This window comes from Lagopus leucura, unplaced genomic scaffold, assembly GCF_019238085.1.
Source record: "Lagopus leucura isolate 7727_CA_CO unplaced genomic scaffold, USGS_WTPT01 Super-Scaffold_810, whole genome shotgun sequence".
In the NCBI taxonomy this organism is placed as follows: domain Eukaryota; kingdom Metazoa; phylum Chordata; class Aves; order Galliformes; family Phasianidae; genus Lagopus; species Lagopus leucura.
Window position 1 is genome coordinate 9,972,487 of NW_024962261.1, and position 27,483 is coordinate 9,999,969.

The 27,483-nt window shown below is 38.3% G+C and overlaps 1 protein-coding gene across 4 annotated transcripts in view; it reads left to right on the forward strand.

Moving 5' to 3' along the window:
* Window positions 1-27,483, forward strand: part of SLC44A1 (solute carrier family 44 member 1) — a 79,317-nt gene that overhangs the window by 40,559 nt on the left and 11,275 nt on the right. For 3 of the 4 annotated variants that reach the window (XM_042866182.1, XM_042866184.1, XM_042866186.1), the window contains exons 6-15: window positions 2,318-2,487; window positions 4,216-4,305; window positions 8,478-8,605; window positions 9,652-9,838; window positions 10,666-10,831; window positions 13,282-13,438; window positions 13,697-13,780; window positions 14,266-14,403; window positions 16,615-16,851; window positions 18,341-18,421. In XM_042866182.1, the coding sequence (XP_042722116.1) occupies window positions 2,318-2,487; window positions 4,216-4,305; window positions 8,478-8,605; window positions 9,652-9,838; window positions 10,666-10,831; window positions 13,282-13,438; window positions 13,697-13,780; window positions 14,266-14,403; window positions 16,615-16,851; window positions 18,341-18,421 (1,438 nt within the window). Of the gene's footprint in view, window positions 1-2,317; window positions 2,488-4,215; window positions 4,306-8,477; window positions 8,606-9,651; window positions 9,839-10,665; window positions 10,832-13,281; window positions 13,439-13,696; window positions 13,781-14,265; window positions 14,404-16,614; window positions 16,852-18,340; window positions 18,422-20,602; window positions 20,682-27,483 lie in introns of those variants that run through there. The other variant, XM_042866185.1, reaches the window with a different exon arrangement.

Sequence of the window (27,483 nt, forward strand, 5' to 3'; positions counted from 1 at the left end):
TCAATCAGAGGTTCAGGCCATGATTCAGCTGTTCCCATACAATAGGTTTCTGTGGGTATAATTGTGAAAGAAGAGATTTTCTGAAATTGAATACTTGAACAGTTTGGTAGAGGTCTTAACTTCATCTGCTGGCTTGAACTGCACTTGCTTTATTCTTCATTAAGCGCATATTATTATTCTGAGAAACCTGCAATTCAATTTCAGTATGCAATATACCAAGTAATGATTGAGAAGCCATACGAGATAGTACAAGTTACAGGGAATAGATCTATTATTGCATTTTTAATTAAACAGGACACCTTGCCTTCCTTTCTCATTGAGACAGAATCACTGAAATAGTAGTAGAACTCAAAAGATGAATTCTCCGGAGTGCAGTTTATTCAGGAAAGCTTGTAGGAACCTCATTTTTTATTAATTATGATAAAGTTAGAAATTAATTATTGCATAGGAAAATAGGTAACTTAAAATAGTGTACTGAGAGTACTGTAATACGAGGAGTGTTTAAATAGGCAATACAAAGCGGTACACAAAAAACGTTTTTTCCTATTAGGGTGGATTTTGGAATGGCATTTTATTCCTGCTAGACTCCTCAAAATTGGTATTTTCTTATTCATATTGCAGAGATAATAGTTCCTTCCATACTCCCAGCTCAAAAATTGTGTATTGCTGCTGGTATTGACAATTTTTTAAATACTCCAGAATTTGTGCAAAGTTGGAGCAGTTAACAGCAAAATAAAAGTCAATTTTCAATATTTCCCAGTATTAATGCTTATAACAAACTGTAGCATGTTGCATATCCCAACTAGACTGAGAGGATGCTGTCTTTTAATAGAGCTGCCATCAATATTGGTTTAGTTTGTTTTTTAACAACAGCACAGAACTGCTCTGCTGTGCTTAACTGCCGCCTTCATCAGTAACCAACAGTAGATTATAACATGAGCACTTGCGAATGTGTTCATCTTTTCGGCACCGTGAGATTAGAACTGTGTAATGTATAATTGTCAGTCACTTCAATCATGACCCTAGAATCTATTAATTATCTAAGACTGGAAGGTAATCATAATTTTTCCTGAATTCAGTGCAGATAATTGCACTCTCATGGTTTTAGGAACGTTGTTTTTCCTTTTTTTCTCTTCAAAATAGAAAGCAGCAATGCATAGGAAGAATGTGCCTAACACAGCTGATTTGCTCACAGTGTGTTTAAGATAAAGGTTGGAATTCTAGAAAGGCTTGGGATTTATGAGTAGTTTAAGCAAATAGGAAATCATTGGTTTATGAGTCACTGCTGAAATGGGGATACTGCAAAATATTATGTGCACTGCTGCTGCAATCCCCTGAAATCTTGTAAGGAAGGAACATCACAGAAGAGGAAATAAATTTAACTATAAAAGATTGACTTAGCACAAAATATATTTCTTTTATTGGATCAATTTACAAAAAGGAGTGTATAATTAATGAAGTATACATCTGAATTGCAATTGGGAAGTTTGACACAAAGATTTGGTAGGCTACTTTGAGATATGACATCGCTTATGAGCCAGAAATGGGAAACATTTGGAAAACAAAATTATCCAATTTTCATGTGAAGATTTTTGCTCTTTTATCTTCCCCTGATACACTTGATAGCAGATCGTGCTGAGCATTCAAAAAAATACTAGCCCCAGTGTTTTGAGAGAGGATGCTTCCAAAGCAGTTAAGGAGTAATGAAGTCATAGAGACATCTTTGCATGTTTTTGCAGAGAATGTATGCATTATTTTACTGAAGTAGTGAAGCTAAACAATGTGACTGTAGCCTTTAGTAGAAGAATAAGTGTAGTATGGGGGAATACTAAAAATGTATGTATTGGTTTTGCTTGACGACAGTAAACGGCGGATGTCTTGAAGTGCAAAATGTGTCCTTTTAAGAGTAGTATTGTCATTCTGGGATTTCTTTGCTTCAAACGTGAGCAGTACTCCACTTCAACACGTGTGAGAGGCATTGTTTCAGCTGCTGGTTCATCGTGTGACGCTTGAATGAGAAATGTTTCAGTGAAATAGGAACATACATTTTGTGAGCCTTACTGTTTATGGGTGGGAGGGTAATATGCTATTGGAATGTGCGCTCCAACTTCACAGGGTTACCTGTAAGAACAACATCATTTCCCATATAATCATCCTCATTCCAGCAGCACTTGTGCATTCAACACATGGTTTCTGGTTATGATGTTATGAGGGTGGAGTGGTTGCATCTATTCACCTTTCATTTGTGTGTTGATGTGGCATTTATATTAAGTAGGAGTAATTTTTTTTCCTGATTTTTTTTTTCTTGTGTCACCAGTGCACCTATTCCATTCTTCCATCGCTGTGCTCCTGTGAACATTTCCTGCTATGCCAAGTTTGCAGAGGCCCTGATCACCTTTGTCAGTGACAGTAGTGTCTTACACAGGCTGATTAGTGGAGTTATGACCAGCAAAGAGATTATAATGGGACTTTGCTTGTTGTCACTAGGTAATTGTTTTTCTCATTATTAGCTATTTACTGCAGTAGGAGATTGTTAACACCCTCTAATCACAATATGAGAAGAAAATAACAAACAGACATGTATTATAGCATTAAGCCCTTAGAAAATGGTTCAGAATGGTACATATTTTTTGACAGCTAGATGACTCCTTCAGAAGCAATGCATGTGCATTCTTGTTTTTTTCTCCTCTTCCACTGATGGGAGATAGAAGATGTGGGACAGGTGATTAGCTAACATTAGTTTTGGTGTAGTTAACAGAGCATCTGCATTCTCCTCATTTTTATTAAAATATTCACGTTTTTCTTTTATAATATTCATCTGCCAACTGAAGTCCCTTTCCAAATAAAAAGAACAGAGAGGTGCACAATACTATCCTTCTTGTTTTGGTTTGTTTAATTTAAATTAATTGTGCAGGGATGCTCGAATTTTATGAAGGAAATGTAATTTATGTTACTCCATCCTCCTAAATAAATAAATAAATAAATAAAACTTCAGGCCTTTGAAAAACTCAGCCAAAAAGCTATAAATTCCCAGCTGTATAGAGGTACTGAATGGTTTTTCAGTTAAAATACAGGCCTTTTCTGGCTTGTAAAGTGACAAACTACACAAGAATGAAGAGCTGTGGTAACAAAATATTGTAAATTCAAGTGTAATGCTAGTCACTCACATAAATTACTTTCCTAATGAGTATACTCCTAAGTCTTTTTTCTGAGTATACCAGATACAGTAAATGTGAAATGGAAAGCACCAGACACTAGTCATGCATATGAGCAGTATGAGGTTAAAATAAAAGGCTGCAAAGCTGTAACTGAAAAACAAGTCTTTCTGTTTTAATCTGCCTTTGTAGTTACAGCAAATAAATAAATAAAAAGAAGAGGCTAGTTACCACTCAACAGAAACAGAAGATGATTGACTATCTTTTCAGCTCTCAGACAGCTGATTATTGTTTTACCTTGTAATGATAAAATAACTATCCAGAATATTCTGAAAGTTAGTGGCTGAATTATTAGTGTTATTTTGGGTTAAGAGGCGGAAGTTTGTACAGTGTTTCACATACAGTTAGTTTTAACTTGAAAGAGAAAACTGTGTGATAATTTCCACTTTTTTAATATTTTCATAGTTAATTTACTTTTAAATAATTGGTTAGATAGTGTGATTCTCTAAGCCTGTTTTTAGTAGCTTATTATTGTGTACAAATAGGTATGTGGAAATGTCCACTACTCCCTAAATTATAGATGGCTGACACTGAAGATGTCTTTTTAATATGTAGTTCCTGAATGACAGTGGAACTGTATGAGCAGAGCTTGTTAAATAACTCATTTTGAATGCTGAAAATAAGCACAAAGTTGTGTTCTTGAGGAGGCGTGCTCATGTTACTAGACTCGAGTACTAACATGTCTTGCTGTCTGTTATGTCATTGTCTAAATACATCTGTCTATACGTACGCATTATGTTTTGTATGTAGTGTACCATGTACATGTACTTATGCTCTCTTTTGTTTTAATCAGCAGCACCAAAGCAGGAGATGTAGAGGTGCCTGATTTCCTTAACTATCTGTGCAGTGAGTCTGTAAGATGCAGAAAATAAATCTGCCTAAAAATTATTTTGAAGGCAGTCTGATCTTAGTGCAGAGGAAGAATTAGAAACGCTATTCCTACTTGAAATAATTGCTCTGCTTATCTCATTCATCTTTTTTTCTTTATTTTTTTTTCCAGTGTTGTCCATGATTTTGATGGTTATAATTAGGTACATTTCAAGAGTGCTTGTCTGGATTTTAACAATTCTTGTCATTCTGGGATCACTTGGTAAGTTGCGTTCATCTCTAAGTTTTTAGGTGCCCTGTTCTTTTATTTGTTTTCTATGTCTACAGACTAGCAAAATGCTGCTTTTATTTTGGAGCTATTCCTTTTTGTTCAGCTTTCATTTGACCTCCTTGTAATTGCAGTACACTCTCAGATAGTATGTTGCTCCATAGGGATTTTCTGCACTTCTTGCTTGGCAAGCAAGCTTCTTTTCAGCCTCACTCGTGCAGTCCTAACCGCTGCCTTTTGCTTAACTTTGCAATCATATCAGCAAGCTGATCTGGATATGTTGATAGCATACCAACCCATTGGGTGTACTCAGGCTTTTGGGAATCAAAGGGCAGATGTTGTTTATGTGGCCTCAAGGTATCTCAGGACATAGATTTGTCCATATCACCGTGACACATTGATGATATCCTTCAGTCCTCCTGCGGGCTATTTTAGGCCTGTCCTTAAAGAGAGGAAGCAAGGATGGTTTTCTGTAATTTCTAATCAAATCCTATTTCCACTGACCTAGGAAGTCCTGCGTGACCTAGGTAATGTATGAAGTAGAACCAGCCATGACATCTTGAGCATAACCAAAGATTGTCCTATACAGAATGATTCTTAGTCTGCATTATCTTCTATGAAGGTTATATTCTATATCTGTAGTAGCAACAGATGTGTGATGTATAGACAGATGAATATAAGGGAGAAACAAGAAAAAAGCCACTGAATTAGAAAGTACTAGCAATGTGATTTTCAATTTGTATTAGCAAGGGATTGGAAAAGAAAAAAAAAAAAAAGCAGACCATCGCTTTTTTTTTCTGCTTACTGATCCCAATGTCTGTGACCACAGAAGAGAGAAAAAAATACATATATATTTTCTTCGTAAGCTTTTTTATGTATTTTCTTTACTTTAAAGTAAAAATTAATAAGAAACTCTATCTTTGAAGACAGCAAAAATAAAGCATTTAGTAAACATAGAGTTTAAAAACTGTCTTTAGGAGAATGTAAGAATACCTATGTAGTAATTAAAACTGACAGTGGTTTGCCCAGCAGGATGTGATCATTAAAGCCAGTGGGTATAAGCTTTTGGGATTTCAGCAAAACTGTCAATACTGTTTCTCAGGGAGTTCTTCTAGACAAAATATCCAGCTTGACAAAAAGATAATACAGTGAATGAACTGACTGGCTGACAGGTTCCACTGAGAATGTTGCAGTAAATGTAAGGTAGGGTAGGTAGGGTTCCACAGGGCTCAGAGTTCCTGTAGTGTTTTTTTTAAATGTCCTGGATTCAGGATTCAAGTGCATACAGGATTCAAGTGCATACTAAGTAATACAGATGACACCAAATTGAGAGGAGCTGTGGAATTCCTCAAATGTAGGGAGGCCTTGCAGAGAGATCTGGACAGGTTGGTGGGCTGGCCAGTCAGCAACTGCATGAAGTTCAACAAGAGCAAGTGCTGGATTCTTCACTTGAGGTGGGGCAGCCCTGGTTATATGTACAAGTTGAGAACAAGAGGCATAGAGCAGCCCCGGTGGAAAGGGATTGCAGGGTTCTGTCTGACAGCAAGCTGAACATGAGACAACATTGTGCTGTGGAGCCCAAAGGGCGAACAGTACCTCAGGGTGCAGCAGGCCCAGTGCTGCCACTGGGTGAAGAGAGCAGCTGCCCCCTCTGCTCTGTGCTGTGCGGCCTCACCTACAGGTGCAGGTTGGATGCTGCAGTACAAGGACATAAAGCTATTAGCATCCGAAGGAGAGCTGTGAGGAAGGGCTATGTGTGGAGGGCAGGTGCTCAGTGCAGAGCAGAGGAGCTGAGGGCAGCCCTCAATGGCGGCTGCAGCTCCTCACAAGGAGCGAGGGGCAGCGCTGAGCTCTGCTCTGTGTGACAGTGACAGGGCCTGAGGGAATGGCATGGAGCTGCGTCAGGGAAAGGGTCTGCACCAGAGGGCGGTGGGCATTGCCCCATTGTCAGAGTTCAAAGGGCGTTTGGACAGTGCTCTGAGACATAGGGTTTGAGTTTTGGGTGGTGCTTTGTGGAGCAGGAGGTTTAATTTAATCCTTGAGTGTCCCTTCTAGCTCAGAATGTTCTGTGGTTCTAGAAAGGCAGTAAGGAGGCCATATGTAATAAGCAATGAGCAGTACAGTGGGATGCAGATATGGCCAGAACACTGACAGCTTCTTCAGAAGTGGACTGTGGGAAAACTCAAATGGTTCCCGTGACATTACCCACGCGCCCTTTTATTGAAGAAGTGGCAGCAGCACATTTTTTTTGCTGTGTGAGCATTTGTGTTTACATCTACCAATTACAGCTTCCTTGGAAGGTCCTTATGAGTCCCTTCCAACTCAAGATGTTCTATGATTCTTGGGTAACCAGACTCAATGAAAGAACTTAATAACTTATCTTACTGTAACTTACTGTTACAATGTTCTAAAAAATTGCAGCCATCACAGAGACTGAAAAAGGACGTGTTCTCAATGAAATACACTGCTTATTCTTTATTTGATGTATGCTTATGAGATGCCAAAAGAGCACCCTCCAGTTTAGAGCTCAGTAGAGTACCTTTAGCAAAGATAAGGTTATGGAGATGATTAACAAGGAATAACAGAAAAGAGTACTATGAGGAGAAAAAAAAAAAAAAAAAAAAAAAAAAAGCTGCAAAGGTTAGTTCATTGAGAGGCTGGAATCCTGTATGTAAAAAAAATTCTAACTTGAAAGACAAGTAAAATATGCAATTGAAGTACTGGTTTAAAGGCTGGGTTTTCATAACAGTGGTTAGAAGAAGGTATCATATTGTATTGGCCTCCTGGCCTTTTGTTCTGTTTAAACCACAGTACCTTTCAGTGATGTTTTTGCAGTGCCTGAAAGACAATGTCTTGATGCACGTGTAGCTCTGTCATTAATCTGAGGTGCTGTTTTCAGGGTCAAGACTGTTCCTTTATTTCTCTGTAGATCTTCCCAGAGATTATAGGTTCCTCTTTTTCCATTTGATATTTTGCGTCCTTACCCAAAGTTCCCTCTTGGTTTCCCCTCCTGAATCTTTGCATACATCTTGTCATATAATTTCAGCCTTTCTTTCCTTTTATTGCTCCTTCTTTCCTTTCTTCACTTTTACTTCCTCTGTTGTCTGTCTAATGATTGCTGTTACCTAACTCCTAGAGTTTCCTATGAATTAGTTGCATCACACACTTTCACTCTAAAACATAAAAAGCTGTAAATCTTTTAAGCGGGCACAGTGGGATGAGGTTCTGGAAAGAGTGTATCAAATTGAGAAGACAGAAACGGAGGAGAATTGAGCATTTCTCCATCCTTTGAAGTGAAAGGTCTTGCACCTGGGTTACGATAACCCTCCACTGTCACTACGAGCTGGAGGATGTAAAGACAGCACACAGTCCTGCTGAACAGGACTTGGGGGTAGAGGTGGGTGGCAGCTGGATGTGAGCCAGCAGTGTGCCCTTGCAGCCTAGAAAGCCAGCTGTGTCCTGGGCTGTTCCAAAAGAAGTGTGGTCACCAAAGCAAGAGAATGATCCTGCCCCTCTGCTCTGATGAGACCTCAGCTGGAGTACTGGATCCAAATGTGCAGTCCTTAGTACAGGTGAGACATGGACCTGTTGGAATACATCCAGGGGAGGGCCACAAGAAATGATCCAAGAGATGGATCTCCTCCTCTACAAGAACAGGCTGAATCTATTCAGCACAAAGAAGAGAAGGCTCTGAAGAGACCAGGTAGCAGACTTTCAGTATCAAATGGGAGGCTGTAAGAAAGAAGGGGACAGGCTCTTCATCAGGATGTTCGGTGACAGGACAAGGAGAACTGGTTTCAAATGAAAAGGGGAGATTCAGACTGGATATAAAGAAGAAGTTATTTATGATAAGACTGATAAGACACTGGTGTAAGCTGCCCAGAGAGGTGGTGGATGCTCTGTCGTCCCTGGAGACATTCAAGGTCAGACTGGATGGGGCTCTGAGAATGTGATCTAGCTGTAGATTATCTTAAAGGATCTCTTCCAATTCATAGGATTCTGTGATTCTACAGATTCGTATTGAGTTATCCATCTGTTTCATTGAATCTTCTGTATCAGACCAGACTTGAAAAAATAAACTTCTTAGTTGCTTTGGTACTAGATGTGACTGTGTCACAGAAAGAGCATCTTTAATGTGACTTCTGTTTTTCTCTTCTAAAACACAGGTGGAACAGGAGTCCTGTGGTGGCTCTATGCTAAAGAACGAATGTCTGCCAGTGCTGTTGAGACTCAAATAGCCAAAGAAAATCGTCAGGCTCTCCTGATCTATGCCATTTCAGCTACTGTCTTCACGGTATGTTTTCCTAGTTATCAAATGATTTTCTTGTCTGACCTTTCTGTTTGTTTATTCAGGTGTGAGGTTTATATCTCGCAAGCTTTAAATGTTTATTTCTACTACAAGTTCTGCTGCAATGTCTTTTTTTCCTTCTTAGCATTGTTCTGTAATATGTTCTTGTATCAGGAGGGAGCTCTTAACTCTGCACCTGTTCTGTTGTACTCTAAGATGTCCACAGAGACCTCCCATGAATATGAAGCTCCCAATCCAGTTTCACTTATGAGATTTTTGTTAGGCTCCCAGTTCAGAGGTACTTTGCAATTTCAGTTTATTTAAAAGTCTGCTCATATTTCTGAAATCACTTGTTCCCAAATTTCTTCCACTTACACAAGGATCTTTTTGAAAGTGCTGGCACAAGCTGCCCAGTGAAGTTGTGGATGTCCCATCCCTTGAGGTACTCAAAGCCACCAGGTTGGATGGGGCCCTGATCAATATTATCTAGTGCCTGATTTAGTAGTTTGTAACCCTGCCTATGGAAGAGGGGTTGGAACTAGATGATCTTTAAGGTCCCTTCCAACCCAAGCCATTCTATGATTCTGAAATATTAACACTACTAAACCAGTGTGTGTTCTCTCAGGCATGTTATTCACTCAAAATCATTGGCCTTGCAACTAAAAATTGTCAATGATTGACTGACTTACATGACAAGTCCACCATACAGTGTCCAAAAATGAATGTTAAATTGTTTTCTTTGTTAAATCTTCCAATCTTGCTAAATTCATTGCTATAACAGCGTAACTGAGGGTGAAATCTGGCATACTCTTGTAAGCCTGTAGCTGATGATGATTCCAAATAAATAATTTGAGATTAGAATTCCTTAAATATGTAATTTGGAAAATAATTTCTCACCAAAAGAAGCTGATCCAGACTTTACATTTTGATCTTGTGCTCGCAAAATAGAACATATGTTAATTTTCTTTGTTTAAATATCCCAACTGTGCAAAGTATTTGCTTGCTTATTTTTGAGTTCTCTAAAATGTGATTTGTAAAACTTCTTCTTCTAGGTTATCTTGCTTTTGATAATGTTAATTATGCGCAAACGAGTAGCTCTCACAATTGCCTTGTTCCATGTGGCCGGCAAGGTCTTTATTCACCTGCCACTGCTAGTCTTCCAGCCATTTTGGACATTCTTTGTGCTTATCCTCTTCTGGACGTATTGGATCACAGTCCTACTTTTCCTTGGTACTACAGGTAAACAGCTCCCAGGCTTATTTTGAAAAACATACTATATTTAAGCCAGCTTTCATATGTTTTGAAGAGATGGTAATGTAAGGGCCATTGCATGCATTTGCTGTCTCCAGAACGTAAGTACACTGGAAGTGTTAGTATTTTCCAGATTATTAGTGAAATATTCTTCGATTTTTCTTCTGTTTGTACATGTTATTCTGAGAGAAGCTAGTGTACTCTGAATTTCTGCCTGTTGTAGGAGCATAGACGAGATCTTTGTTCGTGATATGGTCTTGTCAAGAGCTCCTAGAATTAGTCAGTCTTAGAGGTTCAAGTCTTAGTTACTTCAGTAGAGAAGCCTAGCAAATGCTTTTAAAATGGAAGATGCTTGTTTTAGTTTGCAGTTAATTGTGGACAGTAAAGGCCATAATTCATCACCAAAACTGTAGAATTTGAAAATTACTGCTAATTCAGTGTATCAGTGTTTCAGATCATAGAGCTATTTCTGTAATGATCACTGTGTAAATTATATCAAGAATAAAACAGACAAATCAAGAATGAAAATATAATAAAATTTTTATTGGTACTTGGTAGGTCTGGTTGGTCTTGGAAGTTTTCACTGTGTGGCTAAATGAAAAAATAATAATGTTGTAGCATTTTGAATATTATGCATATTATCAACGTTATTGTATTTTTTCAACTGCTGTTATACTGATTGTCTCAAAAGGTATGTCTTTTTTATGAACTGTTTTCCTAAATCTGACATCTAGTAGCATGAGTAGAATTTAGGGTGGCTCCTCTCCGAATGGTTACGAACAGCTAATTACTGATTCTTTCTTCTTAATTTCTAGGTAATCCTGTCCCAAATGAAGAAGGATTTGTTGAGTTTCGGTTGACAGGCCCCCTGAAGTACATGTGGTGGTACCATGTAGTAGGTCTCATCTGGATCAGTGAGTTTATCCTAGCCTGTCAGCAGATGACAGTAGCAGGAGCTGTTGTGACATACTATTTCACAAGGTAAGGATAAACTTAGCTTTATTGTGAGCAGCCTAGAAACGCAATTAAGAGAAATAATGAAAGATAGAGCTTTTGGGGAGAACACTTCCTGCCTGCCTGAAAGCTGGAGAGTGGTTGAATTGTATTAACCTGTTTTATATCATGTGAAGTTTTATAATAACATGTTCTGCTGGTTATGGATGATATTCTGGTGTTTAGGATTATCTACCTTGCAACATGTGCACATTGTGAAAACATGGGTGATGGACTAGCAGAAAAGAATGTGCCTAGAAGGCTATCTGTAGTACTAATACTAGTGCTCATAAGCTCAATAGAGACTGAAAAGCTACTGGCAGCATTTTGTTGTTATTATTTTTAATTGCAAAACAATGGCCTTTAAAATGGCTTTCATTAGTCTTTCTTACTTCAGATTGCTCAGGGTATTAATAGATTCATTATTTACATGTAGATGCTCACAAAATTATGTACAAATATTAAAGTGATACTAAATATGTATGCGTTAAAACTCCTTATTTCACTGCGTGTCCTCAGCTGGGTATTAGAACATTACCCTGGCTATTCTGCATGTATCTGCTGGCTGCTCAAGAAAGCAATAGCAATGCTTAGTAATGCTTAAGCAGTGTTTTTTAACAATCTTCAGGCATTAGAATTTGGTTTCACAGAGGTAAGACTAATTTCATAATCACAGGCTTGTCCAGATAGCTTCATCCGAGCTTTAGAGATTTGTCTTTAGTGTTTGAAGACTTTTCTGAAGTTAAGGGTGCTCAAAATGTACACAAAATAAGCGAAGATTTTCTTGTTTAAGCCATTTAGGATCCACTTTTTTCCCCTGGAAACCAAACCAACAACAGAAAACAAACAAACAAAAAACCAAAAAAAACCAACCTGATATCAGATGTGTTATTAGTATTTCATGAGAAAAAAATGGTATTTCAACGATCTGAAGTGCTGTGTTTTGGTATGTGGAGCAGAACTGTTGCAATATTTTTATTAAGGAAAAGAGTCAACGATTCTAATTATCTGTTTATCACTTTTGTAAAAGTAAAATAGAAAAATGCACATCATTATTCAGGAATGAACCTTCACATTTTCTTGGTCTTTTCAAGACAATATAATGCAGGTTATTTGGCTAACGAGCAGCATGAATAAAGGGTGTTGACAAAGTATTTAGCAGTATTGATTTAATTAAGCAAGCTTTTCATGTGAAGGATATGATTAAGAAAAACTATGAGGGATATCCATCAACCCTACTTTATTCTTGTGATATGCTATGAAAAGTCTAATTTTTATTTTAATGGGTTTTCAAATAATCATACAGATATCGTTTGAAGTGCATAATCATAAATGTTTAGTTTGTCTTTTTTTAGTTGTGACTGTTACCTGAACTACATTTGATTTCTTATCTGCCCTAGTCTCTTTAAAATATATCAAATGTAAGGCAAGTAAATTAATTTACTGTGGTGACAGAGACTATACTTATTAATGATGATGTCCTCCAGTATACCAGTGAAATACATCTGAGAAGTTATCGGATGCTGCAGGGTTGTAAAAAGTAAAGAACTATGAATGTACAGAGTAAAGTTTTACACTGATGCAGGTTAACAATGCTTGTGTTTCATTTCCTTTATTGATTAATGTATTTGCCCTCACCTGAAAGTGTATGATTTTACTTTCAAGTGAAACTGCCATTCCTTAATAGGAATTTTAATTTAAGATAGCAATTATCAATTGTTCCATACTATTAGTCTTTCTTGAATTTTGAAGTATAATTCTAAATTGAAAAATGACTTGGTATTAAGTAAAGGGCATGAAGATATTTCCACAGCAAATATATATGGAAGAATGTTTTAGATATGTTTGCTATTCATTCACCTTAGCAGGAAAGAGTTCTTGCAACTCGGGCAACAGTAGATCTCAACATCATATGTGATAGAGTCATCATTCAGTTGCATTTACTTGACAAGGAGATAGTGATCTGGTTGCCTACGTGTAGGGCTTAGGCCTTAAATTTCATGTGATTGTGTCCAAAGGGGGATTTGACTTCCCTCACCTGAGCTCTAAACGTTATTTGGGAGAAAATATAGGGAAAACCTGTTTAGTTATTAACGTTTCATGGTGAAGTTGCACAGAAGTTATTTTCATATGATGAAGACTATTTCTTGACCTTTTTGAATGAAGCTTGCATGAAAATAGTTTTCTCTCGAGATGGGAACTCTTTGTTTTTTTAATACGTGGTTACTTGAGGATATGATAGGTAAATTAGACATCCAAAATTGTGACTTGCACAAACTATCCGTGTTTTATGTGGAGTGAACAATATACAGTCACAACTAGAAGGTGGGTAGGAAATTCCTTTTGCAGCCAGCCTGTTGCTAATTGGTAGCAATTCTGTAGGATGACATTAAATGCATGTTGATTATTCTATGTCGTTCTTTTTCTCTTTTCAACAGGGAGAAAAGGAATCTGCCATTTGCTCCTATCCTGGCGTCTGTTAACCGCCTTGTCTGTTACCATCTAGGAACGGTTGCAAAGGGGTCTTTCATTATCACATTGGTGAAGATACCACGAATGATTCTTATGTATATTCATACACAACTCAAAGGAAAAGTAAGAGAAATAGATTCCATATCCTTTCTGAAACTCAAAGCCAGATGTGCTTGCAGATAATTTAGTTAAACTTATTGTGGAGGCTGAAAGTGTAATTTTGAAATATTTGGTCTTTCAAGGACCATAAGACTGAGAGTAACTGCTTGAGTTGACAAGTTAATTATGAGTTACTTGAAACATGAAGTAATATTATTTTCTTAAGATCTGCTCTTTTTACTGTCTTTTTACTTTGCTTACCTACATTTTGTGCTTTCCTAGGAAAATGCTTGTGCTCGCTGTATGCTTAAAGCCTGCATTTGCTGTCTTTGGTGTCTAGAAAAGTGCCTGACCTATTTAAATCAGGTAAGATTTTCAGTATTCAAGTTTCATGTAAAGTAATGATGATTTATGTGATTCGTAGAATGTAGTTTTAGGCTGACACATAATGTGTTGTACTTTGAAGCTGAACTGGACAATGGTACTTAAATCTTGTCTTCGTTACTGAAATTAAAATACAAGGATTACATTAGTCTTTGTTTACATTGCAAAGGTGAAAGCCAGTATTGATCTTTGCAAAGTTTGTATATCTTTACATTAGATCAGATGGATTTATTTAGAGGTTGGAGGTGACCCTCTCTAAGTCCTCTGTAAGGCTACATCTGATTTTAAAAATGTTTGCTATGACAAGGGACTGAACCTTTTTTGGGTTTAATCTTTCATGTTTACATGATTGAAAAGCATTCAATTTTCCCCATTTTCCCAATTTTTTACTCCTTCTCCTATTCCCCTTTTGAAAGATCTTTAATCTAAATCTTCTCTTTCTCTTTCTTTCTCTTTCTTCTTCCCAGAATGCATACACAGCCACAGCTATCAACAGCACCAACTTCTGCACCTCAGCAAAGGATGCCTTTGTTATTCTAGTGGAGAATGCTTTGCGAGTGGCTGCCATAAACACTGTTGGGGATTTTATGTTGTTCCTTGGAAAGGTAAGTCTTGGCAAGCTTTCCTTAGCATTGACTTGTACCTCAGATAGAAAGTGTTTTAAAATTCCTTTTTTTCACTTCTCACTTTATTGCATCTACACCATGTACAGAAGGAGCTGTCCTAAATTAGGGTAGGTAAGCAGATGCTTAGGTCAAGCAGAAATGGCTGAATTATGAGCTTTTGCATGAATACATTTTTAGGGAGTCAGGTGAAGTGTGGCCAGAAATTCTGAGGATGTGTGTGTTTTTGTAGTTAGAAATGTAAAATCTTAAGGAAATGAGGCATTTCTTCTGAATTCTGCTCTTCTGGTTTTTTTTTTGAAAGTTGGCACTTTGTCGATCGCCATTTTTGACAAAATTGCACTGGAAGGCAGTATGGGAGTATGCAATTAAGAACTGTTAGTTTAAGCAACAGAGCTTAAACTTATACTCTGAGAAATGAAGTAGACTAGAATAATTCCTGTGATCAGTCAGTCTTTTGTCTCTCTAGGAACTCCCCTGTACTTGGTGCTTGTCAGACCATACCTGAAGTAGCATGTTTAGTTTTGGGTCCCCCTGTACAAGAGTGGCATTGAGGCTCTGAAGCATGTCCAGAGAAGAGCAGTGAAGTGTCTGAAGGCCATGTCTCAGGAGAATTAGTTGAGGGAACTGGGATTGTTTAGATTGGAGAAGAGGAGGCTTCTGGGAGACATTAATGCTCTGTGCAGTGATTTGAAAGGAGATTGTAGAGAGGTGGAAGTCAGATTCTTCACCCAGATAACAGAATCCTGATGAGAAGGAATGGCCATGGAAGATGCAGGTTGAGTATTATGAAAAACTTCTCAGAAAGAATGGTGAGGTATTTGAACACGCTGCATAGGGAGGTGTTGGAGTCACCTTCACTTGAGGTATTCAAGGCCGTGTAGGTGTGGCACTAATGAACATGATTTAGTGTGTGTAATGGTGATGGGTTGATGGTTGGACTTGATGTGGGACATATTTTCCAACCTGGATGATTTTGTGATAGAGATCTGTAATCCAGTAAATTACTAGCTTTCTGAGGATTTAATTACTGATAGTGTTATAGCAAATAATTGCCATTATTTACTAGAATTTGATACTTGTCCACTTAAATCACCTGACATTTTCCCACTAGTTGAACAGTTTTCCTTACTACAATTCTTCTGTTAAATCAGACTTCAGCGCACTGAGCTTTAATCCAGTAACTAAATCAATGAGATGTGTGGAGAAGTAAATATATAATGAAAATATAAATGCTCTAGGGATCATAAAATACATAATGCAGTTTTGTGGAGGAGTCTGAAATGTGTTAGAGAACATCTCCTGTAAAGGATCTCTTTTAAGATTATTAGAGAAATACACCAGTAACAGAAATGTTAAAATGAACAGTGCAGTTTGTTAAAAATAGTATCAACTGAACAGTGCTAGGTTGCCACTCCATCTCCTCTACAATCCAGCCCTGTGTTTTCATGATACAGTTAAGCTGACCTATTCTTCAGTTTGAGTTTCAGCTGCAGTTCGTAATAAAAGGTTCATAAATGTTAAAAATGTTGAGTATCCACAACAGTTGTTATTCTGAAAGATGAAGCTGATACCTAAGGAAATACCTCCGTAGTTTTACAGAAACATATGATGCACATTTTGTACAGTAAAACCATTGTAATCTGACCTATAGTCAAATCTGATCATTTCCAATTCTGATCTCCTTTCTCTGTATGGAGTTAAGTCAGTAAAGACAAACTTGGAAGATGTTTTGGCTAAGTTAATTCCTACAGCAAAGTAAAAACCATGCCATTGCCCCAAGCTTCACCCCCCCCAAGACAAACAAACCAAAACCAGGCACAGTTGCACCTGTGTTGTTCTGTAACATCTGGTTCTGTCTTTTATTAATAATTATAAGAGTAATGTTCTTTTGTTGTAAGAATATTCTGTAATACTAGAACTATTACCAGTTGTATATAAATGTAATTGGACCTGAAAAATACCTTGTGTATTGGAGGATGTGTTTGAAACTATTTTGATTTTCATTTGCTGGGCTAACAAGTAAAACGTCATTTCTATTCAGAGAGGTGGGGAGTCAATGGTCTAAAGATGCTATCATTGCTAGCATCCGCAACCTCTAGTTATAGGATTGGCAAAGCAAGGAAAGCGTAACTTGAACTATGACAATAGTAATGATAAAAGCCTTTTGATGATTTATGTTTTCCACTTCAGGTCCTGATTGTCTGCAGTACAGGTTTGGCCGGGATTATGTTGCTGAATTATCAACGAGATTACACTACCTGGGTGCTGCCTCTCATAATTGTCTGCCTCTTTGCGTTCCTGGTTGCTCACTGCTTCCTTTCCATTTATGAAATGGTTGTTGATGTCCTTTTCTTATGTTTTGCCATCGATACAAAATACAATGATGGAAGCCCTGGGAGGGAATTCTACATGGACAAAGTACTCATGGTAAGTTCACATAGCTCTCTGAGTCAAAGCATATAGTTCCATAAGGTGGATGTCTTGAGAGTGCAGTGAATGCACTAGCTGGATATAATTTTTTTTTTTTTTTTTTAAATTTAGATTACCTCACTGTCTTATTCATGACTTGATCAGCCAGGAGTGCTGTGATGAGCATTAGATAAGTAGTAAGGCCTCCCTGATTTGCAGTTATCAATGCTGACTTAAACTTGCCATCAGCTAGATGAGCAGCCCTCATACAGAATCATACCTTTGGGTATCATTTCTTGTAAATGATGCAGTGCAGAAGAGAAGGCAGCAAAACAGTATGGAAAGATTTGCTAGTTGTTCTTTCCTAAAAAGGACCTCCCTTGCGACGTGGAAGAAAATAAACATCAGAATATTCTACCTCACGTACAGTTAGTGACCACGTTGAAGTTTTTCTTTTCAAATGGACAGCAACTTGAAATATGTCGTGCATAAAAGCTACTGGTTTTATGTTCTGTGCAGGAGCCTAGATTCTATGTCAAGACCCTTTGCACAGTTCAATTTTTGTTGTTCTGTCTTATTCCCTGTTCAGTCCACCTGGAGAATGAGGCACAAAAATTCTGCCCCTCAAATTGTTCATTTTGTTGATGAGTAGATGATTTATTTCTTGATAATGTTTTACCACTTTAAGTGGCCCTTTTCACCGCCAGATGTAGGCTAGAGGATGACACTTGTGATTTCTCAGTGTAATTTTTTTTTCTGACTGACTTGTTGGAAAGTTGTGCCAAGAATTTAACATTAATTGCTGGTAAAACACTGCAGAATTTAGGGTATATGGTAAAAGGGAGTGCTATCTGATGACTTGCATTTTAGTACAGAGCAGTAAAATGCAGCATGCTGTCTAAGAAGACAGCGAAGATCAATCACGAAAACATTGCAGTTTTCTTTAGTCGGCAGTCGGTATCACAAAGTGCTAGTAGTGAAAGTTTACTGAAATTTGATACTGAGTGCTTGCCTTTAAGAGGAGAAAATAGATGAAAAGCACCTCAGTTAATCTTTGAGTAAGTAGTTTTGATTGGGGAAAATTTAAAGAATGTGCTTTCAGGGAAGTCAGGAAAATAAACAAGACTTTGCAAGTAATGATCTCCAAGTCCTTCTATTTAATGGTGTTCTGCCATTGCACTTAATTCTTAGGACAGGATTTAGTAACTGAGATTTAGTTTTGTGACAATTGCCCTCCTACCTTCCTTCCCCCAAAAAAGGGGAACTTTGTGGACATTACAGAAGTTGTTATGGCACCCCATGACACATGGTTGTTTCTTCAGAATTTGATGTTGGAGAACCGTGTGGTGGCTCTTTTGATATTTTATGAACAATTTTACTCCAAAGAAGTGGAAGAAGGAAGTTGCACTGACTTTTTGAGCAGTTACATCTCTGAAGTTTTGTATTTAGATTAGATATTTGAAGACTGCTCTGAGAAAGCACTTTTCACGTTACTGCTGTTTTTCAGGAATTTGTGGAGAATAGTAGGAAATCTATGAGAGAAGCTGGCCGGGGAGGTGGAGCTGAGGGCAGAGAGCTAAAACCAATGGTAGGTGCAGATGAGGAGGTGGCGATCCTCCAAGAGTTTCACTTTTACTTCCTCTCCCTCTTTGTCTTTACTGACTGCACTTCTTCAGGAGAAGTTTTTGTTCTCTGTATCACTCAAGACGTTCTGCTTTTTCTGTTTGTGAGCTTGCCTATCACCTGGATGGCAGAGTTTTTGTCACAGCTGAGACCATCTCCTGTAAAAGTAAGATGAAAGGAACTGTGTCATATGAAACAAATGCAGTATTGTTTCATCAGGCTTAATAGTGAATGCTGTGAGGTATACAGATAATCTTAACTTCTGAGAATTTTCAAAATAATATGACTCTGGAATTTGTTTGACTATTCTGACTTCAATCTGCTTTCCATTCTTGAAATAAGCTATTTTTGTTTTACAAACACTGTAAAAGCCTGAGGAATACTACTGAGCACATCCATTGTTGCAAAGTAGAACCAGGCATTTAAAGTTGTCACCAAATTATTTTATAGAGTGCCAAGGGATTGTGTACAGTAATTCCTTTCAACCTGCTCAAATGACATTTCTCCCAGTTGTTTGTTTTTATTGCCAACTACTTATGTTGCTTGTCTCTTTGTGTGCTCTTTCCATCTCACACTGTCAAATATGCAGACAGTGAACAGTGCATCATCTATGCTTCCGCAGCCTGTCTTACTTATGATGTGCCTATTAGGAAGGCATTGCATGTCTCAGTAGCCTGGAATAAGGAACAGCCTTACATGGTACAAGTAACAGATAGGTGGATCAGTTTGGAAGGTGGAGAACTGAGAGCATACGATGGAAAGCCAGGCTGGGCAAGGTATGACTTGTCATCGTGCAGTATGACTTTGTGAAATACAGTCATCTTCAATCATTAATTTCTCAGAGGGGCCTAACTCAGTTCTTCACCAAGTGGACAGTCTGTTAATCTAATGGGATCCGAATAGGTGTATGCTAATAACTAGATTTTTTTTAGTTATATACCTGAGGCCATGTTGCATGAGCACTTTCTGACCTAGCTGGAATGAGTTCCTGCTGTAGAATTGATAGATGTGTAGCTTTGCGTGTTTTGCTATTTCATTATAGCATACCAGTTTCTAGATTTGCTTACGCCTAAATGCTTCTGTGTCTGTACATTTTAAAAGCAAATTCTATGCTCGTTTACTGTTTCCTTCAGGGAGTAATTCTAGCTGTTCAGACACTTACGTTAGGATTTTCAAAGTGGTCTAACAATGAAGCTGCCATTAAAATGATTGAAAATTGGGTTTGCAGACCCTCTAGTCACATTTACAAATATTATCCTTCAAAAATTTTATGTTAATGTGAATCAGTAGTTTGAATTAGAGATTAAGTGGTTTTCTGCTTATGCTTTCCTCACTGCTTGCACTGACCAGTACTCTGACCTGTACTTGACACCTAAATCTTCATTATGAAAGCTTATGTCCATTCCCATCGTAAAAAGGCAAAGGAAGTACTGGCAAGTCAAGCATCTTTTTTGTTCTTGTAGAAACATGACTCTAGGCAACTGAGCCTGGCAGTGATCAGAACTGCTGGAGAAGATGCTGAGCTCTTGAGTGTCATGTGCTGAATTACTCCCATTTCTGGTGCTCATTTGATAGTCTTGTTTGGAATGGATGGGGCCTTGTTTTCTCAAGAGGTACCCATGTTGGGGTGTTAAACCCAGATGAATAAGATAAATATTAGGTCCCAACTTCCTGACAAGGGCTGTGCACAGCATAGATAGTGGCAGTTATTACATCTGGGAAGTCTCTGATACCTTGCACCAAAGCACCGATAAAGGTTTCAGATATGTCGGATTAGGATCATTAATAGGTCTGTTCTGTAACTGTAGCACCTGTAGCCCCAAAATTGGATGTTTCAAAATCAGATTAATTTTTCTTCAAAACAAAAAAAATTCTAACAAATGATCTTTAGTATTTTGCCTCAGTTTTCTCGAAATGGTTACTTTCTAGGTGTGACAGTTCTAAAAGTGGAGCACCCTAAATGCGTTTGTATTTTAGATAGATAGATACCAGAGGTGAGGAAACATTTAGAACATTCGGTCTCCAAAGAGACTGCCAGGAAAACCTTTCTCTACTTTCTTTATGGTTTCCAGTGACCCTTTTGACTCAGTTTCTCCTTGACCTATGGCATTTGTCTAAGACTGTACTGTATGACTTTGTTTTCTAGGCCTCTGGAGCAAGTTCATCTTGAAACTAGCCAGCCATATTGGAACCCATTGACATTCCAAAACAATATATATATACATATATATATATATATATATATATATATATATATATACATATATATATATATATATATATAAATAATCAGCCAAAATCAGAGAAAAGGAACAGGGATTTAATACTTTTTTTAACAATTATTTTTGTGAAACATGTACTCTTTTCATACGGGTGGCTTTTACAAGCAGCTTTATCATTGTTCCATTTTTTAAAATTTATTCATTGTAGTCACAGAAATGTTGATTCTTATCGGCTTGATATTTCACAATCTGGAGGAGGAATTATTGTAAAGATAATTTTAATGATGATTGGGTTTCGAGACAGATTTCCAATGACATGGCTAATCTGCTGAGAGCTTTTTGTTTAGTTTGTGTAAATTTGCATTAAATTTAGGACAGCTACACATAAGCAAAATCTTCAAATCAAGAACAGTATTGAATTTAGCTTTCTAAAAGGTAGTTTCAGTGTGAGTTACTTCAGTTCTAACTGGTTTGTAAGCAGTCATTTTATTCTACGGCCCTGGCAGGGCCCAATTTTGTTTATCAGTATCAGATATCACAATAACCGACTCCTCAGGTATTCACATGTGTGGGAGCCCTTGCATCTCCTATTCAGCAGAAACTAGAAAATGGGGAATAATGATTTTTATATGCAATTTACTTCATGTTTTACCCTACTTACCCTCTTACCAATTCCTCCCCCCCCACCCTGCCCCAGATTCAGTAGCCTCCTTCAAACGTCAACAGTGCTCCTTTGGGGACATAGATTCTCCATATGAGCAATTCAAAGAACAGATTATTAAAGCTCAGTCTTAGTCATACTCATGATTAATTCATGACTTGATGTGAACATGCTGAGGATGGAGGGAGAAATGAACTGTCATACTGTACAAACAAGTACTCTGTAGTTCATTTCATTTAATGTCAGAGAGGTTTGGGATGTGTAAGGGACCATTCCTTGCCTATTGTTTCACCCATATTTCTATGTACTGTAGCAGGTGGTTGAAACAGGAAGGGGCAGAGGTACGTTTCTTTGGAAGTGTAACTGCCTGGGATAGTTATTTGAAGTCATCAAATAATGATAAGAGAACGTGTTTTGTTTTGTTTTTATTTTAAAAAAAAAGAAAAAAAAGAAAAAGCAGTAGTAGTATGGTTCTGAGATAATTGCATTTCTTTCAGTCTGGAAGTTCACCAGATATGAATGCTAATATTTTGTTCAGCCTGATGTACTGGTAAATGGTTAAAAGTGTATTTGCTAAGAATTCATGATCTGTCAATGCTATATAGTCCTTTTGTTACGATTTTTTTAAGAAAACTATTTTTGTTAATGTAAAGTTAATACTGCAGAGCAGAATTTTTAAACTTATTGCACTAAATATAAGCTCTGTACAAATAAATAATGCCTCAATGGTTTGATCACTCCATTCAAGAAAACCTTTTGAAAGAGAAAAGCCCTTCTGTGGAAGCTTTGCAATGGAGTGAAGAGGTATGTCTAGTTAAAGAAACTCAGTTGTACTTATGGTTTAAAGAGTAAGCTGTTCTCTGTGCTTCCTCTCAGAGGATCAGGCATTTAAAAAATAGAGTGTCATGTAACTAATCAGTGCTCTTACCTTTTGGCAATAGTGAAATGTTTCACCTTTGCTTCTAGAAATCATTTGATACTTACACTTGTTTAGTTTTCTTTCAGTAAGCCAATTAAAAAGACTTACTGTTTTCATATCACAGAAAGCAAACTGTATGAAAAGAAAATGAAAATATGTTTAGAGGTGGTAGCTGCTGGGGAGATGGGAAGACAGAATTAACCAGTCTTGCAAGCACTAAACACTTATTTAACCAAACCACATCAGCTCCTCTGACATCAGGAGGGCTCTCTAAAGTAGTGAAGTTGTAAGATACATTTGTGTGTATGTGTGTGTTAATTGAACTAGAACTTCAGCCTAGGGTTCAGACTGGAGCACTGACTGGTGAGGCCTCTCAATGTGAGTTAGAAGTCAGGCTATCTAAAAGAAGCCCTGTAACAGCCTTAAAGTTGTGGAGAGAAAGCATTCCTGCTATTAAAGCTGGTTGCTAAAGCTGCAATTGCACTGAACACTGTTGTCTGTGTAGATCAGTGGGGTTTAGCAACAGAAATTTAAAAACTGGCTCATGTGAATCCTAGAAACTGGATTCCAAGGCTAAGAGACTTCTCACATACCCAGTTGCTTCCAGAGAACTGTAATTTCCGTCTTGTTGGAAATTATTGGAGGTGCTTTGATCAAAGCCTTGGATTCTGCTCATTTTGACAACAATTATCTGCCGTCACAAGTTCTGCAAGTTTGTGCTCTCTGCTCACTGGAAGTGGGAGCTTTTCTCTGCGATCGCAACTAGAACTGCAATTGGAAACAAATTTTGTATTTTTGTATGACTTGACTGTGCACCATTTTTATAGCAGTTTATCCTGTTTTAAGAACAAATTTGATTTATTTACATGGTGTTTAAGAGATACAGGCAACACTTTTCTATGGGTAGCTGTAAAGTTTAAGTGACAAACCTATATCATTACAGAGTTCTTAATAAAATCATATGCACCATTCTTGTGTGTATCTGGCATGCTGAGCTTTTCAGTCATGCCAAACTGCATTCCATCAACATGCAGGCTTCCAGTGGCCCTTCAAAGCTTTTAAATGTTCTTTAAGGAGAATTGCAACCAGACTGCAAGCTATCCTCTTCCAGTGTGGTCTTGTGCAAGGAGATAAATAGAAGACTGGAGTCTAAAAAAACTTTTCAGGACAAGCCTAAACTCTGCTTTCCTCCCCCTTTAAGGGAGTGGTGGAGAACACTTGAAATGTAAATCTGTAGTTGTAGTAAAGGTGCTGGGGACTTCCAATTGAGATGGATTAAATACTTGTTTTGCTGTCAGTATATGGACTGCCTTGTGGAAAGCAGTCTGTGCCACTTAGAGTGTGGTGCACTGGGAATAACACTGCAGGAGGAGGAGATACAGAAATAATCTGCTTGGAAAGCCCACTGAACCAAGCAGTGCTTGAGGACTGGTGATTTGAGCCAGTGCAGTTACTGGTTCCCAGCATTTGGTTTCTGCAGGCAGTCTGGCACATGGCCTCTAATCAGCTAGGCTCCAAAGGAAAAAAGCTTGCTGTTCTTTTAATTGTTTAACTATTTTCATTTTGTTATCCTCTGTCTTATTTGGAGGCTGAGCAATGTGTTATTGTTGCTTTGGCAGAGGTTTGAACTAGATGAGGTTCTTTCCAACCCTTTGATTCTTTCAACCCTAAAGAATCCTTGTTGTTCTTTTAGCTCTCATTTCTGTATTGCTCTTTCAGTGAAGGAGTACCAAGCGGCTAAGTGTCAGCTCCCCCTGTCCCACCAAACTTAGCCCGTGCCTTCTCACCTTCCCAAGGCAATGATATCACCTGGACTGAATGGGAGGGGGAGTAGGTGCAGAGCTGAAATTCTGAGATTCTTTTTGTGTGTGCGATACCACTCCATCACTGTGCTTGCTGTGATAAGGAGTGAAATGCATTACTTTAACAATTCCAGAGCTGCTTTGCAGCTAAAGTCAGCACATGTATGGCCAATTTAGAACTGTATCTTCAGCCTTCCATGAGCTTGTGTTTGTACTCCCACCTGCCAAAAACAAGATTTGGTTTTACGTGTGGCCTTAGCTTGGTGTAGTAAGACAAGGATGTTCAGTATAAGGAAGCATGTCCTAGAATGGTGGAAAACCATCAAGTGGAAGACCAAGTACATACTGTCGTGGGGTTTACCCTGCCTGCCAGGTAAGCCCCTGCTCCTTTTGTGCCTTCCTTTTCAGGAAGACTGGGGAAGAATCAGAATGTGGGTTGTGGTAAAGACAGCTCATCAAATAATGGGGAAAAAATCAAAGGGGAGAAAAAACATCATCAACCAAGTGTTGCAAAGGCAATCGCTCACCACGTCCCACCAGCAGACTGATGCCCAGTCAATCTCTGAATAATGGCTGCTTTGGAAGACTCTCTCCCTCCCACTGTTTTTTTGTGTTTTTTTTTTTTTTTTTTTAATTTGAGTGTAATATTCCATGGCACAGAGTATTTTTTGTGTGGTCTGGGCCAGCTTTCCCAGCTCTCAGCCCTTGCCCGCCCCCAGCCTTCTCTGCAGGAAGGGAGAGGCAGAGAAGGCCATGACCCTATGGGAGCACCGCTCAGCAGTGGGTTTGTACACTGTGTGCTACCAACGCTGCTCTGATCACAGATCTAAAACAGTACCATATGGGCTCCTGTAAAGAAAATTATCTCTGTTCCAGCCAAACCCAGCCCCCTGGTCCACTTACCTAAATGTTAACCCAAGACTCACTTCCCACATTTCTGTACAGCACCTTCTCAGGGTGGTTACTTCTTTCTGAAAGGGCTTTTTTCAGAGTAGGCGATGAGTCTGCTCCACAGTGCTCCCTTTAGGGAGGGAGCAGGGTATGCTGACTCTTACTCTTTCAGCACAAAATGGGGATGTAAAGCAGAAATGAGCCCTGTCTGTATCAGCGTCCTGGCAACTGAGCAGCCAGCGCTGAAGACAACATATTTAATGTGCCCTCAGGGCCTGCACTTTAGTGGTTTGCTCTGAGTAGTTATGATGTATTCTATGAATGTATGTTACAGAGTCAGAATAAATGCATGTAGCAGACATATACTCGTCATCACCATGCAGTGATCATTTGGTTCTGAATGCATATTACATGATGTACTGGACATCGCACAGTCATTTTAAGGAACGTTAGAGTTTAAAAGTAGATACCTAACGGTGCGCATCCCAGTTTTGTAAATCATGGCTTTGCCTGTGCAGATACTGTTTACTGAATCTGAAGCCCATTGTTTCTTGAACAGCTTGTGTGTCACGTTGTCACTACTGAAGTTCTGTTTCATCTTTGTGAAAAAATATAGCTCCTTCCCAAAGGAGGAAACTCCTTCCCCTCCATGGAAACAAATACTGTTTCACGGAACAAAACCCAACAGACTTACGTGAAGCATTTCTTGCGCTTGGCTTTTTGTTGGGACAATGGAAGTTTACTCCAAATATCAAATTTTTTCAGTGCTCTTCCAACTGTTTTCACCTCTACTGTTAATTCCATCACATTACAAGAGAGATAATGGAGATTAGTAACTTTATATTTCTTGTGCTCTGTAGCAAATACTGTTCTCAAGATTTTTTTTTTTTTTTTGGATATTTAGAGAGATGAGAGAAGATACAAGTTTTATCTCTTGTGATGTGGGTCATACACAGAAGGCAAAATTTCTGGTCTGGGATGGAACTGCGAGGTATCTTGCAGTGTTTGCAAGCTGATGCAACCAAGCCAAAGCTCTTTAGGGACATTAGGATTATGAGAATATTTCCAGGGATAATAGGTAGCGTGAATACATCTAAAATATCCATTGGGAGGCTAAAATACTTGGCATTCATTTGAGAGAAATCAGCTAAACCAGAACTACAGAAAAGTAAGAAACTCCATCACATTCTACTCCCTTGTCTCACTGAGGCCATCAAGTGATATGTGAATATACTGAAGCACAATTTGGTGTTTTAAGCATTTGGTAATTATCTGGAAAATTGTAGGGCTCCCTCCAGAATCAAAGGTGCAAGAATTTTGAGCTAAAGTAATAGGTAACTGCAGAATTAGCCAAATGTCTGAAGTTCCAGAGACGCCTCTGGCACCTCTGAAGTACTGCGGTAGCAGTGGTGGTCACCACTCCTGAAGTGTGCCACCTCTCCCCTCTTGCTTCACTGAAATATGGGCAGGTAACGACCACTTCAGAAAGGTCTAGTGTGATTGTGAAGCTGAAGACTCCTGAAATCCAGTGAAAGCTGAGCACTGACTGGAGTCCCTGTGAAACTCATGATTTTTATCTTTAAAATAAGTACTGTGTGTGCTCCGGTGTTGGTACTGGATGGATCCGTCCCTGCTCAAACTGTAGAGTATCTCCTTAGAAAAACAGCTGTGGGGTCATCTGTGTGGAGGGGGAGAGGAGGAAGAACACAACAAAAGTTTGTTTTGTTTCTGATATAGGCCAGGGAGCAAATGCCGGAGGCCAGTGGAGCTGTGGAGAGCAGAGTTTCACAGGTAGAAAATAGTTCACAGAATCTTCATAGTAAAGAAAATTCACGTTCCATTTCACAGACATCTCACAGCAATGTCCCCTGTGCCCTGCTTTTATTTTGCTCTTCAGAGCAAGAAAAGTACAGTCTTACGGAAAGGAATTATTTTTATACTTTGGATTGTGTTGCTGGTTACAGTAACTGTGGTAAGGAAAAAGGAAAATCTTCCAAACAAATGTTAAAGGCTTGACAGTACTAAAAAAAATTCTTGTGTTGTCATAGCCCATCAAAGCTTCATGTAAAAGAGTTTTTCATCCTCTTTCACTCACAGTTCTAACAGGGAAGTTAAACCCCTGGACTGGTTGAATAATGTACATTCAACTAAAATAAATTAACAACTGCTCCATTTTTCCAGTGGAATGCCACCTCCTTTTGGAATGGGAAAAATAAATGTGAGACTGCTTATTGTTGTCTGAGAACTAGAAATGTTTTATACTGCAAGCTGTGAACGCAGGAAGAGAAGGGAAATATAACAGTGCTGATCTAATCTTAGATTTTCTGTGTAAACTGACATTGTGCCAGAATACTGATGCAAAACTGTATTTTAGTCTAAGAAATGTATAGATTTTTTAATGTATCAAAATAAAGTTTGTTTTTTGGTTAAATAAGAAAGTCTTTCTGTCTCTGTGGAGTGCTAGGAGCCACCTTTCCTCATAGAAATGCTATCTGACAGCCCTGAAAGCAAGCAGAGTCTGCCCAGGTCTGT